Source organism: Scyliorhinus canicula, chromosome 18 (assembly GCF_902713615.1).
Source record: "Scyliorhinus canicula chromosome 18, sScyCan1.1, whole genome shotgun sequence".
Lineage (NCBI taxonomy): Eukaryota > Metazoa > Chordata > Chondrichthyes > Carcharhiniformes > Scyliorhinidae > Scyliorhinus > Scyliorhinus canicula.
In genome coordinates this window covers 79,156,279-79,173,593 of record NC_052163.1, presented here as the reverse complement: position 1 = coordinate 79,173,593, position 17,315 = coordinate 79,156,279, and the positions used below count along the sequence as shown (strand labels likewise).

Genomic DNA, 17,315 nt, shown 5'->3' with positions numbered 1-17,315 from the left:
TGTTCTCATGCACCGATGAGTATTTGAGCCTGGGTGGCAAAGAACCATGACCATGAACGTCCACATTTCTAACAGTTGGTTTGATTGATGGTGAGTAATTGGAAAAAAATAATGTTACATTAAAAATTCACCCGAACATGACCTACTGTAGGTAAATCCCACTGAAAATCATAGTAAACCTGATGAAAATCAGTGACCTATGTCACTCAGTTCAATGGCACTAAGATTGAGGTAACTCATGGAGGCTCCACCTTCTCAATCATGCCCCTCGCCTGAGGTTTGGTTGACCCTCAGAGTAAGTCACCACCGGCCAGCTCTCCCTCTCAAAGAGGAGAGCAGCCAATGGTCATCTGGGACTATGATGACTTTTACTATGGGGGCCTGGTTTAGCTCAGATGGCTGGGCAGCTTGTTTGTGATGCAGATCAACAGCGTGGGTTCAATTCCTGTACTGGTTAAGGTTATTCGTGAAGGCCCTGTCTTCTGAAGCTTGCCCTTCACCTGAGGTGTGGTGATCCTCGGGTTAAATCACCACCAGTTAGCTCCCCTCTTTGCCTATGGGCATCTGGGATGATAGCAACTTTACTAGAATACTGCCAGTGAAACCTCACTTCACTTTATTCTTTCTTCTATTGAAAGAACACATGCTATGATGAGTAAAGACAGTTGTTTTATAAACAAGAGGAAGAATTACTGATCACAGGACTGAAATAAACAATGGGCTGAGTGTGTTTTGCATAAATCTTCATTATGTTTGATCCACAGGAAAAGCTTCCCTTCCCAACATGCCACAATCTCAGCCTTCGCAGCGGTGTATATCTCGGTGAGTCCCTCATTTCTTTGGATCAACACTGGAAGAAGGACTGTTATAATTTTACATGAAGTGCAATTATCATTATTTTGTTCCTCTAAATTTCCACAGAATCTCAATTCATTCACTTTTCATAGAATTTGTGAATGCCTCAATCACTCTATTATGTGGCTTCTCGCTGATCCAGCTCATTTCCATTATATTTAGTCTGACTGTTCCCAATCCCTGGTGTAATTTTTGGAATTTAGATGTTTTATTGGCAAGGAAATAGTGACCAACATCTTAAATAGCCTAAGAGTTTGTGTTCAGGGGTTCGATAACACTATTTAACAAGTAATTACACACTAGCATTGCCCTGGGGTGTAATGATCGTCCTCTCTTGTAATCTGAACTAACTTTGTGTCACTTGCACCTGTCTTCACCTGCATTAGGCCAGCTGTCGTGGTGCACATAGGCACCAACGATATAGGTAAAAAACAGGATGAGGTCCTACAAGCGGAATTCAGGGAGTTAGGAGTTAAACTAAAAAGTAGGACCTCAAAGGTAGTAATCTCAGGATTGCTACCAGTGCCACGAGCTAGTCAGAGTAGGAATGTCAGGATAGATAGGATGAATGCGTGGCTCGAGAGATGGTGCAAGAGGGAGGGATTCAAATTCCTTGGGCATTGGGACCGCTTCTGGGGGAGGTGGGACCAGTACAAACCGGACGGTCTGCACTTGGGCAGGACTGGAACCGATGTCCTAGGGGGGGTGTTTTCTAGAGCTGTTGGGGAGGGTTTAAACTAATGTGGCAGGGGGATGGGAACCAATGCTGGAAGTTGGAAGGTAGTAAAACAGGGACAGAAACAAAAGGAAGTAAGGGGAAAAGTGCAAGGCAGAGAAGACATAGTCAGAAATCCATAAGGGCGACAGTACAAGGTACAGTGACTGAGGGGAGCACAGTGAATAGGCCCAGTAATAACAAAAGGAATAAAACTGGAGATGTTAAGATTCAAAACAGAGGTAAAAAAACCAACATGAGTGTACTTTACCTGAATGCTCGTAGTATTCGGAATAAAGTAAATGAGTTGGTGGCACAAATCATCGTAAATGACTATGATTTAGTGGCCATTACTGAAACATGGTTAAAGGATGGTCACGACTGGGAGTTAAATATCCGAGGGTGTCAAACTATTCGGAAGGACAGAGTGGATGGTAAGGGAGGTGGTGTTGCTCTGTTATTTAAGGATGACATCCGGGCAATAGTAAGGGATGACATCGGTGCTATGGAGGATAAGGTTGAATCCATTTGGGTGGAAATCAGGAATAGTAAGGCGAAAAAGTCACTGATAGGAGTAGTCTATCGGCCACCAAATAGTAACGAGATGGTGGGGCAGGCAATAAACAAAGAAATAACTGATGCATGTAGAAATGGTACAGCAGTTATCATGGGGGATTTTAATCTACATGTCGATTGGTTTAACCAGGTCGGTCAAGGCAACTGTGAGGAGGAGTTTATAGAATGTATCCGCGATAGTTTCCTAGAACAGTATGTAATGGAACCTACGAGGGAACAAGCGGTCCTAGATCTTGTCCTGTGTAATGAGACAGGATTGATTCATGATCTCATAGTTAGGGATCCTCTCGGAAGGAGCGATCACAATATGGTGGAATTTAAAATACAGATGGAGGGTGAGAAAGTAAAATCAAATACTAGTGTTTTGTGTTTAAACAAAGGAGATTACAAGGGGATGAGAGAAGAACTAGCTAAGGTAGACTGGGAGCTAAGACTTTATGGTGGAACAGTTGAGGAACAGTGGAGAACCTTCCAAGCGATTTTTCACAGTGCTCAGCAAAGGTTTATACCAACAAAAAGGAAGGACGGAAGAAAGAGGGAAAATCGACCGTGGATATCTAAGGAAATAAGGGAGAGTATCAAATTGAAGGAAAAAGCATATAAAGTGGCAAAGATTGCTGGGAGATTAGAGGACTGGGAAATCTTTAGGGGGCAACAGAAAGCTACTGAAAAAGCTATAAAGAAGAGTAAGATAGAGTATGAGAGTAAACTTGCTCAGAATATAAAAACAGACAGTAAAAGTTTTTACAAATATATAAGACAAAAAAGAGTGGCTAAGGTAAATATTGGTCCTTTAGAGGATGAGAAGGGAGTTTTAATAATGGGAAATGAGGAAATGGCTGAGGAACTGAACAGGTTTTTGGGTCGGTCTTCACAGTGGAAGACACAAATAACATGCCAGCGACTGATAGAAATGAGGCTATGAAAGGTGAGGACCTTGAGAGGATTGTTATCACTAAGGAGGTAGTGATGGACAAGCTAATGGGGCTAAAGGTAGACAAGTCTCCTGGCCCTGATGGAATGCATCCCAGAGTGCTAAATGAGATGGCTAGGGAAATTGCAAATGCATTAGTGATAATTTACCAAAATTCACTAGACTCTGGGGTGGTCCCAGCGGATTGGAAATTAGCAAACGTGACGCCACTGTTTAAAAAAGGAGGTAGACAGAAAGCAGGAAATTATAGGCCAGTGAGTTTAACTTCGGTAATAGGGAAGATGCTGGAATCTATCATCAAGGAAGAAATTGCGAGGCATCTGGATAGAAATTGTCCCATTGGGCAGACGCAGCATGGGTTCGTTAAAGGCAGGTCATGCCTAACTAATTTAGTGGAATTTTTTGAGGACATTACCAGTGCAGTAGATAACGGGGAGCCGATGGATGTGGTATATCTGGATTTCCAGAAAGCCTTTGACAAGGTGCCACACAAAAGGTTGCTGCATAAGATAAAGATGCATGGCATTAAGGGTAAAGTAGTAGCATGGATAGAGGATTGGTTAATTAATAGAAAGCAAAGAGTTGGGATAAATGGGTGTTTCTCTGGTTGGCAATCAGTAGCTAGTGGTGTCCCTCAGGGATCCGTGTTGGGCCCACAATTGTTCACAATTTACATTGATGATTTGGAGTTGGGGACCAAGGGCAATGTGTCCAAGTTTGCAGATGACACTAAGATGAGTGGTAAAGCGAAAAGTGCAGAGGATACTGGAAGTCTGCAGAGGGATTTGGATAGGTTAAGTGAATGGGCTCAGGTCTGGCAGATGGAATACAATGTTGACAAATGTGAGGTTATCCATTTTGGTAGGAATAACAGCAAACGGGATTATTATTTAAACGATAAAATATTAAAGCATGCCGCTGTTCAGAGAGACTTGGGTGTGCTAGTGCATGAGTCACAGAAGGTTGGTTTACAAGTGCAACAGGTGATTAAGAAGGCAAATGGAATTTTGTCCTTCATTGCTAGAGGGATGGAGTTTAAGACTAGGGAGGTTATGTTGCAATTGTATAAGGTGTTAGTGCGGCCACACCTGGAGTATTGTGTTCAGTTTTGGTCTCCTTACTTGAGAAAGGACGTACTGGCGCTGGAGGGTGTGCAGAGGAGATTCACTAGGTTAATCCCAGAGCTGAAGGGGTTGGATTATGAGGAGAGGTTGAGTAGACTGGGACTGTACTCGTTGGAATTTAGAAGGATGAGGGGGGATCTTATAGAAACATTTAAAATTATGAAGGGAATAGATAGGATAGATGCGGGCAGGTTGTTTCCACTGGCGGGTGACAGCAGAACTAGGGGGCATAGCCTCAAAATAAGGGGAAGTAGATTTAGGACTGAGTTTAGGAGGAACTTCTTCACCCAAAGGGTTGTGAATCTATGGAATTCCTTGCCCAGTGAAGCAGTTGAGGCTCCTTCATTACATGTTTTTAAGGTAAAGATAGATAGTTTTTTGAAGAATAAAGGGATTAAGGGTTATGGTGTTCGGGCCGGAAAGTGGAGCTGAGTCCACTAAAGATCAGCCATGATCTAATTGAATGGCGGAGCAGGCTCGAGGGGCCAGATGGCCTACTCCTGCTCCTAGTTCTTACGTTCTTATTACTTGGCCAGACTCTGTCCAGAATAATGCATTGAGTTCTGCTGTTGGATCTTAGGAGGGGTCGATCAGCCATGGAGAGGTATAGGACAGATTCGCCAGGATAATGCCAACATAACAACAACCAGTTATTTTTATAACAGGGACTTTGGATTCATGTCGCATTACATTCAACCCCCACCATCTGGCCTGGGCATGCAAAATCCTACCAACTCTCCTGGCTTGAGACAATTCACACCTCTTTAACCTGGGGTTACCCCTCCTTCTGGATCTGTAAAGACTTAATTACCTGCAAATGCTCGCATTCAAAGTATCGGCTTGCATCGTTGACTTTGTCTATATATATGTTTCTGGAACCTACCTCTTCACTCCCCTGAGGAAGGAGCAGTGCTCTGAAAGCTAGTGATTTGAAACAAACCTGTTGGACTTTAGCCTGGTGTTGTAAGACTTCTTACTATGATAAGATAGAAAAGAATGGAAGCAGACAAGTGGAGACCCAGCCAGCTGGCTGCTGGTGGAGAGATGTTGGAGGTCGATGGTGGAGGACAATCATGTCGAAGTTTGCAGATTCATCAAGAAAGAATAAATGGGATAGTTTACCTTTTTCATTGTCACATTAGATGTCATTTGTGTATTGAGATTAAAGGATTAAATTATGAGGGCAGATTGCATAGATTTGTCTTGATTTCCTGTGAGATTTGAAAGTGTAATATGATTTTATCAAGTGCTTATAACATTAAAATAATTTGATAAGGTAGAAATGGAGAAACAATTTGCTGTAACGACAGAATCAAGAATGACAGGGCATAATTTTAAAATAATTGCTCAGCCGTTTTGAAGGACAATCAGGAAGCACTTTGGAGGGATGATGAATTCTCTTCATCAAAAGTCTGTAGTGGTGCGACTATTGGAACTTTCAAGACTGAGATCAATAGATGTCGGAGGAAAGAAATCAAGAGATATGGAGCTCAGGTTTGTGAATGGAATTGAGATAGTGATCAACCATTGACCCGACTAAATGATGGAACATGTCAAGCGGCTGAACAAAATCTTTATGCTCTTTTTTTCCAGATGTACTTTAACTCAACGATATCTGACTGCACCAAACTCCTAAAGCCAATGCTGGTTTTTGCCTTTGCAATTGCTGCAGGGATTTGTGGTCTGACACAGATTACCCAATACAGGAGTCACCCTGTGGATGTGTATGTCGGCTTCATCTTTGGGGCAGGGATCGCTGCATATCTGGTGAGTGACCAGTAGCTCGGAGCCCATCACATAATTGTAAATGTTGTATTCTCGAATATGGAGAGAAAATTTACACTGTGGGGTGTGGGGATGGGGGAGGGGGATGGAGGGGATGGAGGAAAGGATGGGAGGGATGGATGAGGCGTGGGAGATGGGGGCTGTGGATTAGGGGATGGAGGAGCGGGGTGGAGGGCGGGGGGCTGGGGGATGGGGGGGTCCGTTTCTGCAAAGTCTCTCTCACTCTGCCACCTCTCCTACAAATGGACCGCTGACAAACACAGGATGAGTGATCAGGAGATGCTCTGAGCAAATTCACCTCTCCAGAACCTCAGTGGGAGAGCATTTGAAATTGGAGAAAAAAAAACTTTTAGCCTTGCAGCCACGTCCAGGGCTTTGATCCAAAGCATTTTACAGCCAAAACAGTACTTTTTAACTGGAGTCACTGTTCCCATGTCGGAAAATGTGCACATGACAAGACCCCACCAGCCATCCTATGAGATAAATGGCGAGATCATTTGTTTGTTTTTTTGGTATTGGTTGAAGAATAAATGTTGGCCCAGGACACCCACGGAAACCCCCTTCACATAGTGTTGTGGGACCTTTTGGATCTATCTGAGAGGCTCAATGGAGCCTCAGTTTAACATTTGATCTGAAAAATGGTATCGCCAACTCCCTCTGAATTACACTGAACTATCAGCCTGGATTATATACTCAGACCTCCGGAGTGGGACTTGAGTTCAGACTCCCAGGGAAGAGTGCTGCCCATTGAGCCATAGCTGATATCTGGCAGCATGAAGGACAATGAGCCAAATATTCTGGTCTCTGCATCGTCACCCGACTTACTTCGTTCATTCATCCGTTCACGCATCCACTCATCCATTCACTATAATTCAAACTGGACATTTAAACTTCCCTATGGCAGCTGGCACAGTAAAAAGGGTGCGCGTCTTATCCTGCCCCCCCCCCCCCCCCCCCCCCCCCCCAACACACACACCATCCATCCCCGCATCAACGCCCCATAGCTCTACTTCACAGCCAGGGATCTCTCTGAGGGACCGTGCATTCTGCATTTTTGGCAAAGCTAGACTTGGAAGGTCCCAGAAGAAATACAGAGCAGCACGAGTCAGGGGATTGTTCAAATGGAACAGCAATGGGTGGTGATTGCTGTTCCTCATTGATCCGGGACATTGATCCCAATCAGGAGTAGCCCCTTTCATAAAACCTGTCCAACGAAACAAAGTTGAGAATTGTAACTTGTAACAAATTAACAATCATAGAATTACAGTAACCCTACAATGCAGAAGGAAGCCATTCAGTCCATCGAATAAGCACCGACCCCCTGATAGAGCACCCAACCTCGGCCCACTCCCCCACCCTATCCCAGTAAACCCACCTAACCTTTGGACACTAAGGGGCAATTTAGCATCCCCAATCTATCTAAGCTGCACATCTTTGGACTGTGGGAGGTAACCAGAGCACCCGGAGGAAACCCACGCAGACACGAGGAGAACATGCAAACTCCACACAGGCAGTCACCCAAGGTCAGAATCGAACTCAGGTCCCTGGTGCTGTGAGGTAGCAGTGCTAACCACTGTGCTGCCCTAAATCCGGAAGCTCCAGAACAGACAGTGTGAATAGTTAATTATGATCATTATCATTATGCTCATTATGTCAGCCCAAACAGTCACCTCAGAGGCCAATCAGCTTCCAGTTTTATTGTGCTGGCATTCTATTTACAGGCCTATTACAATTGATATTTTTTTCTAATTGTTAGCCTAGTCCTCATTGCTGCACTAAAGCATTTTGATTCAATGTAACCCACTTCCAGGCTGAGTGATTGAATGTTTATTAACAAGGCAGTTTCTGATTCTGTACAATCAATAAGAAACACCAGAATGGAGACGCAGTTTGCCCTAGAACCAAAGTATCTCTTTAATTGGGCACCAAGAGACATTAACGGAAAATTATCTTTTCATTAAAGTACTTACATTCCGAATCCAAGCTTCGTTCCTTCAAAATCAAGGCACCAGAATCAGGCTCTATTTCGTCCCAATTATCTCTAAGTACTGCATCATTTTTGTCAAGATAGCCTTGTGCATGAATTATATGAAGATGCATTTTACCATAGCTTATGTCACACCACCATGAGTTTAGACATTTAGAAAAAGCAGTCACTCTATTGGGTGTGGAGCTGATCCCATTTCAGGTAACCAGAGTCAGAAGAAGCACTTCCAGACCAAGTACAACACAGCCAAGTGGAGATAAAGATCTCCCTGTGCTCTGCCCCAACAGCATCAGCCCAATCCAAACTTCAGAAGAGCATTTTATATTGCGTCAGTGTGACTTTCCCAATTTCCTACCTGAGTCATCCTGTTGCCTTTGTGAATAAGACCAGTTAGTGATTGATTCTAAAAACCCATATCCAAACTTATTACACAAAGAATCCTTCCAGTCAATAGATTGGATAAGAGGGTTTGATACAAGGATATATTGAGCAGAATGGGCCTAGAATCTCTGGAGTTCATTGAAACATGTAAAATTCTCAAAGGCCCTTATGCTGTTTTCATAGATCCATAAAATCCCTACAGTGCAGAAGGAGGCTATTCACCCCTCCCCCTCATGGCCAGGAGGAAGAGAACTAGAGAACTAGAAGAGAACTAGAGAACATAGGTAGCCTATGGTTAGCCATTTAGGACTGAAATAAAGGGGATTTATTCAGTTATTAAAAATATTCAACACTGAAAACGGTAGAATTTTGGGCATTAATTATGAAGTAGAGGAACAACCGTGATCTTATTGGTTTGCAGAGCAGGTTATGAGAGTTAAATGCCCAATTCCTTATTTCCTAAATAGACTGGACCTGGATTTGATTCCAGATTCTAGGAGTGAAAGGCTCAGTATCTGGCTCACTCAGTTCTCCCTTCACACCTCAATTTTATGATCGAGAACCAGAAAATCTATCAACATCCGCTTGCATTAATATTGTGCCTTTGACCTCATAAAATGTCCCAATAACTTTGTAGGAATTAGCATTACTAAACAAAAATTGCCACCAAATCACTTATAAGAAATTAGATCACAAAGAGGTAGGTTTCAAGGAATATCTTAAGAAGATGAGAGAGCTAGTGAGGCAGAGGTATAAGGAAGGAATCCCAGAACTTAAGAACCAGGCAGCTGAAGCAACTTCCACTGCGAATTCTTAGGACCCAGAATTAGATGTACATGGACATCTCAGAGGGTTGTGGGGCTGGTGGAGGTTACAGAAATAGGGAAGGGAGGCCATGGAGGGATTTGAAAATAAGGATGGTAATTTTAAAATTGAGGCATTGTGTAACAAGTGCCAATATAGGTCAATCAGTTGATGGATAAACGGGACTTGATGCATTTTGTGCGGATATGGATAGTAGAGTTTTCAATTTGTTCATGTTTCTGGATGGTATAAGGTGAGTGGCTGCCTAGGAGAATATTAGAATGACTGCATTTGCTGACCACGCACTGTTGTGTGCGAGGCCAGGAGAGATTGACAACTGTATCATGGACATGAGACAAAGGGGTTGTAAATTGTGCCAGTAGAGACTAAAGAGCATTAATAGTGGCAAAGATAGGATTGCAGAACAATTTAGGAGGCGAATAAAGATCAGTAGGAGCAAAACTGAATAATAACGGACAAGTGGCCATGAGGGGAGGGGTAAGTTGTGGTGGGACAAGCCAGGGTAATCGAGTAACACAAAACAAAAGTGGGGAGTCAAGGTGCAGCCTAAAGCTGTTCAGTCCGGAAGGCTGCAATGTGGTTAATCAGATGATGAGGTGTTGCTCTTCCAGTTTGCATTGGGCTTCACTGGAGCATTGCAGCAGGCCTAGGTCAGGCTTGTGGGCAGGATGCTGAGTTTAAATGGCAAAGACTGGAAGATGGGGTTATGCTTGTGGATGAAAGGAAGGTGTTTCACAATGCAGTCACCCAGTCTGTGGATGGACTGAAGATGTTTCACAAAGCAGTCACCCAGTCTGTGTTTATTCTCCCCAATGTAGAGGAGACCACATTGGGAGCAGCGAATACAATAGGCCAAATTGGAGGAGGTACAAGTGAAACGCTGGTTATCCTGAAAGGAGATATGGTTAAAGGAGACATAGTTAACCTGAAAGGGTGGGACAGTGGTTAGTACTGCTACCTCACAGCGCCAGGGACCTGGGTTCGATTCCAACCTTAGGTAACTGTCTGTATGGAGTTTGCACGTTCTCCCCGTGTCTGCGTGGGTTTCCACCGGGTGCTCCGGTTTCCTCCCACAGTCCAAAGATGTGCAGGCTAGGTAAACTGCCCATGCTAAATTGCCCCAAGTTCCCAAAGATTGGGTGGGATTACAGGGAAAGGGTGGGGGATTGGACCTAGGTCTTTCAAAGGGTCAGTGCAGGCTCGATGTGCCAAATGGCTTCTTTTTGCACTGTAGGGATCTATGATTCCATGAGAGAGATACACTGAGGGAGAATCCAGATGACCAATTTACCTAACAGCACGTCTTTTGGAACTTATGGGAGGAAACCGGAGCACCTGGAGGAAACCCACACAGACACGGGGAGAACGTGCAGACTCCTCACAGACCCAAGCCGGAAATTGAACTTGGGACTCTGGCGCTGTGAAGCAACAGTGCTAACCACTGTGCTACCGTGATGATAATGAGCCATGATTATTCTTAGATTCTTGATTTTCTGTGCCATCCAGGGAACAAAACTCCCATCAAGAAATTGGTGCTGATTTGTTGGCCCTTTCTCTTGACTGCATTGCTGTTGCTGCTGTTCACCAGGTTCCTCCTGCGTTCCTCTTATCCTTCAGTGAACCCATCTGAAAAGTGTCAATCAAATTGCAAGTCGAGACCAACATATATGTTGCACCTTGCTGAGGGACACTGCCGAGTGAGGGGATAGGCTGAATAGTGAAGTAATTCATAGTTACCCACTGCAACATCTGCCAACCAGTTGTTTCCGTGGAGACCTTTACCATAGTTACTATGGCCATTAATTATACATCTGGACTTGAATAGTGATGAAGGTTCTTGGATAATTATAGCTTAGCAAATGTTGCAACAATATACTGGTTTACTGAAGCAATTCTTAATCTTTTCTTCAAGTGAAACTCGAGAAAGGATGAGTGCTATTTGCACAGTCAGAAGTAAATAAAATCATTAACTGAGATACCAAGTCATTCCAGCATTGATGTATCTGTGGGATTGTAATGTAAAGTGTGATTTGATGTGAGGACATTGCCATTTGAAAGGGATTGCAGCCCACCATTAGAAGTGTGTGCACTATATGGTACCAGTTTTTAGAGTATTTTACAAAGCTGTAAATAGAAGGAGGCCATTCAGCCCTTTCAGACTGTTCCACCATTTGGTTACAGCATAGCAGATCTATACCTCAGCACAGTTACCTGCCTTAATTCTGTATCCTATGCTGAACTCACTTAACAAAAACATTTAGCCATCTCAGTCTTGAAGATTTCAATGCGTCCTTCGCATTCTGAAATGAAATGAAAACCGCTTATTGTCACAGGTAGGCTTCAAATGAAGTTACTGTGAAAAGCCCCGAGTCGCCATATTCCGGGAAGGCTGGTATGGGATTTGAACCATGCTGTTGGCCTGCCTTGGTCTGCTTTCAAAGCCAGCGATTTAGCATTGTGCTAAACCATTAGCAGCCTTTTTGGATTCCTCCAACAGAGGAAATAATTTATTTTATTTATCCAATCAAATCCCTTTATCCTGTTAAAGTGCTTCATCTCTTCAACCTTTTATGCTCAGAAGACTATAAACCATGAACTCTTCCTCAGTAATTTATACTTTCAGTCTACTGAGAAAAAATATTTGCGAGGAGGCTCATTGTAGCACAGATCAGTTGGGCTGAATGGTCTGTAAGTTCAATACAAGACCATTGTTCTAAGCTCCTCCAGCATAATTCTGTTCAGAAAAGCAAGTCAAAGGCTTGATGCACTCAAGAGATTGAGGTGAATATCCTCTCAGTGGGAAAACATGTCCAACAATGTTATGCTGGCATAGAGCCAAAGGGTGAGAAAAGTCAGAGCCCACCTTACTTTGAAATGAAGTTGAATTCAGAGTTATAAAGAGGAGTTTGATTCCCTGGTACTAACACAGCTCAGCTCACCACAATGAGAACAGCCTGTTTCTAAATTAAGAACTGTTTTGATATCTTTTCGATCTTCGATGCAGATGTTGCTCGATTTCAAAGTTTAAAACTCAACCATATTTCAGTTGAGAAAATTGTATACTATTCTTCCTTCTTTTACTTTCACAGGGATTTCACGCTGTCGGTAACTTCAAGGCCTCAGAGGATGCTTCTCCTGCCAAACCTCCTCCTAAGGGTGGGCTCCGGCCCTTGACACACCTACGCCATGACTCCGTCTATCAGCAAAGTAAATCCCTCAGCACCGATGAACTGAATCCGCAGCCGAGGCTCGATGGCCTGGATCACCACCTGGCACAGCGGGAGAAAAATTCCCTAAACAGCCTGAAGCGTGCCAGCGTCGATGTGGAACTGCTGGCGCCACGAAGCCCAATGGGCAAGGAAAACATGGTGACATTCAGTAACACCCTGCCCCGTGTAAACACGCCAAATCTGGATGAAGCTGCCCGCCGTCATATGACAATCCATGTCTCGATGGATGCCTCCCGGTCCAAGCAGCTCATTTCCCAATGGAAGCAAAAGTCAATCGATGGCATGTGTTTGGATCACGACCCGACTATCAGCCAATCACAGCCCCAAATGAGAACGGCTTTGGAGTTGAGAGGTGTAGGGTTTGATCAGGATGAGCCAGCTCCTTCGTCTCTGTATCCCACCGTGCAAGCCAGGAACTCAGAAAGGGGCAGTGGCGCACGGGTACTGATCCAGTCAAGGCCTGGGCCCTCACAGCTGGTTCATATTCCTGAAGAGACCCAAGGAAGTGTCAGCACCTCCCCCAAGAGTAACTCAGCCCGGGCAAAGTGGATGCTCATGGCAGAGAAGGGGGGAGTCCCCAGACCCAACAACCAGCCTCGCATCATGCAAGTCATTGCCATGTCAAAACAACAGAGCATGATAACGGTAACACCAAAACACTCTGATGGCTCAAGCAGCTCAGAGTCCTCACACTACAAATCTCCTTCTGAACGCGACTCTTCGAGTATTGTCACGGTCGACGCACATGGGTCCCATCCAATCGTGCATGTCTCTTCTGGAAATGGTGGAGTGGGACCCTGGGAATGGAAATCTCCTCAGGGCAGTGCGGACATTCACGATGCCTTTGAGTTGAATGACCTGAACAGGGACTACAGAAGCTACAGGTCGGCCAAGAACAGTGGCATCTCTCCTGCCTCTTCTGCCAGCGACCTTGAGCAGGAAGATACCCGTTTCTGCAGTGTCGCCACAATCAACGTCGCAGGAGCTGAGAGGAGTGATACCAATTCAGAGACACTGACCATTACCTCCAGCCGGGACTCGACGCTGAGGAGAAAACCCAACCCTGTGTTCCTCGGTGAGCGTGAAGCCAGCACAGACACTGATCAGGATGCTTACTTCAAGAAACTTCAAGCCAACAGGAGATTCAAAGACTGAACAGGACTCTTAAAATGAGGGGCATCTCTTGTACATACCCTTTTGAGGCTTTCAGTGCACCCAATACCCTACAGTGCTTAACTCTTGAGAATTGGCTATCCGTGCAATACATTAATTCCCACATTGAACAAACAGGGAGTAATAAAACAGTTTCCATGGAGATCATTTATTTTCAAACTTTTCCAGCTCATAATTCATACCCCTCTTCAAAACAGATTTCATTGGCGTTTTAGCCTTCCCTTGACTTGGAAAACAAGCCAAAGGCCAGCAATGGGGATCCAAGTCTGAATGTCCAAGACCCTTCATGAGGTATTGCTCAGCTATTGTTAAGAACGAAGGAACTCCATTTACAAGAACCTTCCACAATGTAGGATGGCCCAAAGCATGCCAGAGCCAATTAATTACTTCAGAGGCCAGGATGTATGGGGTCATTTTAACTCGCATGTTTCTTGTGTTCCTATCGACTTTAAACTTCTGGAATTGTGGTCTTGTATTTAAGTTGTGGTTTTAAATTGGCAATGGTTAAAGGAGCGAGAAATGAAATTTGTGTCATTAGTGGTTGACCCAATGGTGTAATACTATTTAATATGCTGGTCAGCATTCTGAGTTAAGCATGGTACTTTGTAGGAGACCCGTGGACAATAATTACTTTGTATAGCTGTGCCAAACAACAACCGACCTTTCCAAAAGAAGCATTGGCATGAACTTGCAGATAGTTTAATTGTATAACAGATAGTTGGGTGCTAAACTTTTTCGATTGACATGGTTATTGATTGTAAATTGGCAAGCACTTGACTTGCTGGAACAAGGAAGCAACCTTGAGCTCTAAGAAGAAAAATGAACAAAGGCAAAATACTACAGATGCTGGAAGTCTGAAATAAAAACAGGAATATGCTGGAAATGCTCAGCAGGTCAGGCAAAGTCTGAGGAGAAAGAACAAGAGTTGTCGGGTGATCAACTTACAACATTAACTCTGTTTCCTAAACCCGGCTGTCTGACCTGCTGAGCATTCCCAACATTTTCCTTGTTTTTAAATTTAAGAGCAATTAGGAATTTATACCAACATATGATCACTATGATACGGGAGAATTGAAATACCTAAAATAGATCTACTGTAAACTATCAGGTCTATATGTAGGACACATACTGTCCAATTTTGAAATGCAAGCAATATATAGGAATGCAATATATTAATTAGATATTAGAGTCCATTTTGTACCCATACCAACTGGAGTGTGGGTGACAAATGATGCTGTCTGTAGTGTATTTCCTTTTAGGTTAGACTTGAAGTTTGCACATCATAATTCCACGGTTTGGGATTGGACGAGGCTCTTCCCAAGGCCAGCACTGTGACTCATTATCAAATGTCTGAATAAATCGAACCAGTTCTCAGCCACTTGCTGAAAGTTACTCCAATCCATAGATGTTGCACCTTTTTGAATATCCACCTTTCCCCTGCCAAGATCCACACAGGTATCAGAACTATACAGAGGAACATAGCAACAGGAATGGGCCATTGTACCCCTCCACCAAGAAACAGCTACTGTCCTGCCCTTTTGTTGAACAGGAAGTGTGGAAAACAAGGATTCAGCACTGTAGAAAACAGATGAATTGGGAAAAAGGAGCTGTTAATCCTTGACCTCTTCAGGACTGAATGGCAGCTTTGCACAGAATTATGATAAATTTTTTTTCCTTTGAACTAAAGATTCAGTTGCTAAACTGTTTTGTGCTGTTTCGGTTGCCTGTGAACTTCTTAATGACAGGATCAGACATGTATAGAGAGTCGTTTTTACGAATGTCACTGGCTTGTTCAGGAAGCTACACAGAATGTTTACTCGTAACTTAATCTGAAAATAATAGTTGCTTGCTTAATGTTTAGTGACACGTGCCCATGTTTGACAGAATGATTGATCAGTCTTTTTTAAGCATAGTGAAGTCAGCTCACCTGAAGCAGGAGTCAACCCCATTAGACCTCGAAAAGGAGTTTGCACTACAGCAACTATGTCACTTGTTATAGAGGGTTCATCAAGGGGTGGAGCACTTGAGATTCAATGCTGGGTAACTAAGGCTGTCCAAGATGGGTAGAAAGTTCATCAGTCAACGATGATCTAAGTGAAGATAGAATATTCCAGCCCTCTTGGAAATGACGGGCTGATGGACTGTCTCTCAGTATAGATGGCCACTGTCAATCAGGCACATGACACCACCAGATGAAGCAGACACAATAAAGGGGTGAACTGAGTTAAAGTTGACTCTGTGATCTCGGGAATCTGGAAGCCCATGTGACTGAACACAGGGACACTTGTGGAAACCCAGCATTTAAAGAATTGGTTGTGTGTAAAGTAAATAGAACTTTAACAAAGTGAAGACCAGTTGCAAACAGCATTTCTTCCTGTGATTGTCTAATTGATTACTGTTTATAGAATAACTTTATTATTACTTGTGAGGAATGATATGCCTGATTTAATTAAGCTAATTATTGTGCGCTATGCTAGTGATTTTAAAGATAGCTCCTTATGTACTGAAGTATTTTGTACTTTGAATGTGTCATTTGTACAGAAACAAGTTTTAGAATTAATGGTGAATTCAATAAACATTGTTTTAAAAAATAGCGTGCATTAAATAAGTCTCCTCTGTTTCCGAGGAGTGACATTGCCTCAGCCCTGATTTTAATCAGTCATCCATTGACAGGCCATGCCTTCAGAGGCCTCGGTCCTAAGCTCTGAATTTCTCTACCTAAATCTCTTCAACCCGATCTCTCTTTCTTCAAGATGCTCCTTAAAGCCTATCCGATTGACCAAGCTTCTGGTCACCTGCCCAACTTTCATTTGATGTGGCTGAGAGTTGAATTTTGTCTAATAAAGCTCCAGTAAAACACCTTGGGGTGTTTGTAGTGTGCCAAAAGGTGCTATATAAATGCAACTTGCTGGTGTTGTGCAAATTACCTCAGATGGGTGGAAAGACAAACAGCACTGGGCAACTGAGCAATAACAGTGTTGGAGAACAGAAACTCTTTCCACTCTGGAATAAGACAGCATAAGGAAGCAAGCTCAGTATGCTACCTCACCCGGAGCATCACGGTATTTTCAGTAGTCACAGTTTTTTCAGATGAGAGAATAGTTTTGAACCAAGAATCTAATCTATAGTTCAAAGCCATTTAAATTTATTGAGCAGATCACATGAGCACAAGTTCTGCTTTTTGAAGAAATGCTTCCGTATGTGTTGTTCCTTGTGTCTTAATAAAGCTCATAGTCTCAAAGCTGGAGAAGATGCTTTATTGTGAATTTGTTCTGTCTTCAGAGCTTAACTTACAGCTACCTCAAATGCTGCCTGCCTGTCCTGCTGCCAAGTACCCTTTCTTTGAAGTGTCCTCACTTCCTGTCCCTCTGTATTTATAGCTCTCCCATGCTCCCTCTAGTGCTTGCTCATTTGTATTGCATCTACACTGATACACAATCACCACATCCCCCCTTTTTTCTTTACATATTTTCTGTACATCGTTAAAAAAAATTGTACAAAACAGTTAGATTACTTACGATATGTGTATCTATACAAGTGATGGTGCTATTGCATATTTTATAAAGCCAATTTATATTTATGAGTACAACCGTAATAAAATCATTTATGAGTCCAAACTTGATGAATTTGTTCATTGAGTTTTTTCTTTTTCGTTGTTGCCATGGTGATATTGATATTGCAACTCCGTTGTGAATGTTGTCGGTGTCCTTGTTATTTTACGTAACCAATA

General features: G+C 43.2%; 1 protein-coding gene across 3 annotated transcripts in view; it reads left to right on the top strand.

Annotated features, from left to right (window-relative positions):
• Positions 1-16,826, top strand: part of plppr3a (phospholipid phosphatase related 3a) — a 120,921-nt gene extending 104,095 nt beyond the window's left edge. For all 3 annotated transcript variants that reach the window (XM_038777324.1, XM_038777322.1, XM_038777325.1), the window contains exons 6-8: positions 765-822; positions 5,798-5,971; positions 12,272-16,826. In XM_038777324.1, coding sequence (XP_038633252.1) covers positions 765-822; positions 5,798-5,971; positions 12,272-13,567 — 1,528 coding nt within the window. In that variant the 3' untranslated portion in view covers positions 13,568-16,826. The remainder of the gene's footprint in view (positions 1-764; positions 823-5,797; positions 5,972-12,271) is intronic.
• Positions 16,827-17,315: the final 489 nt, after the last annotated feature.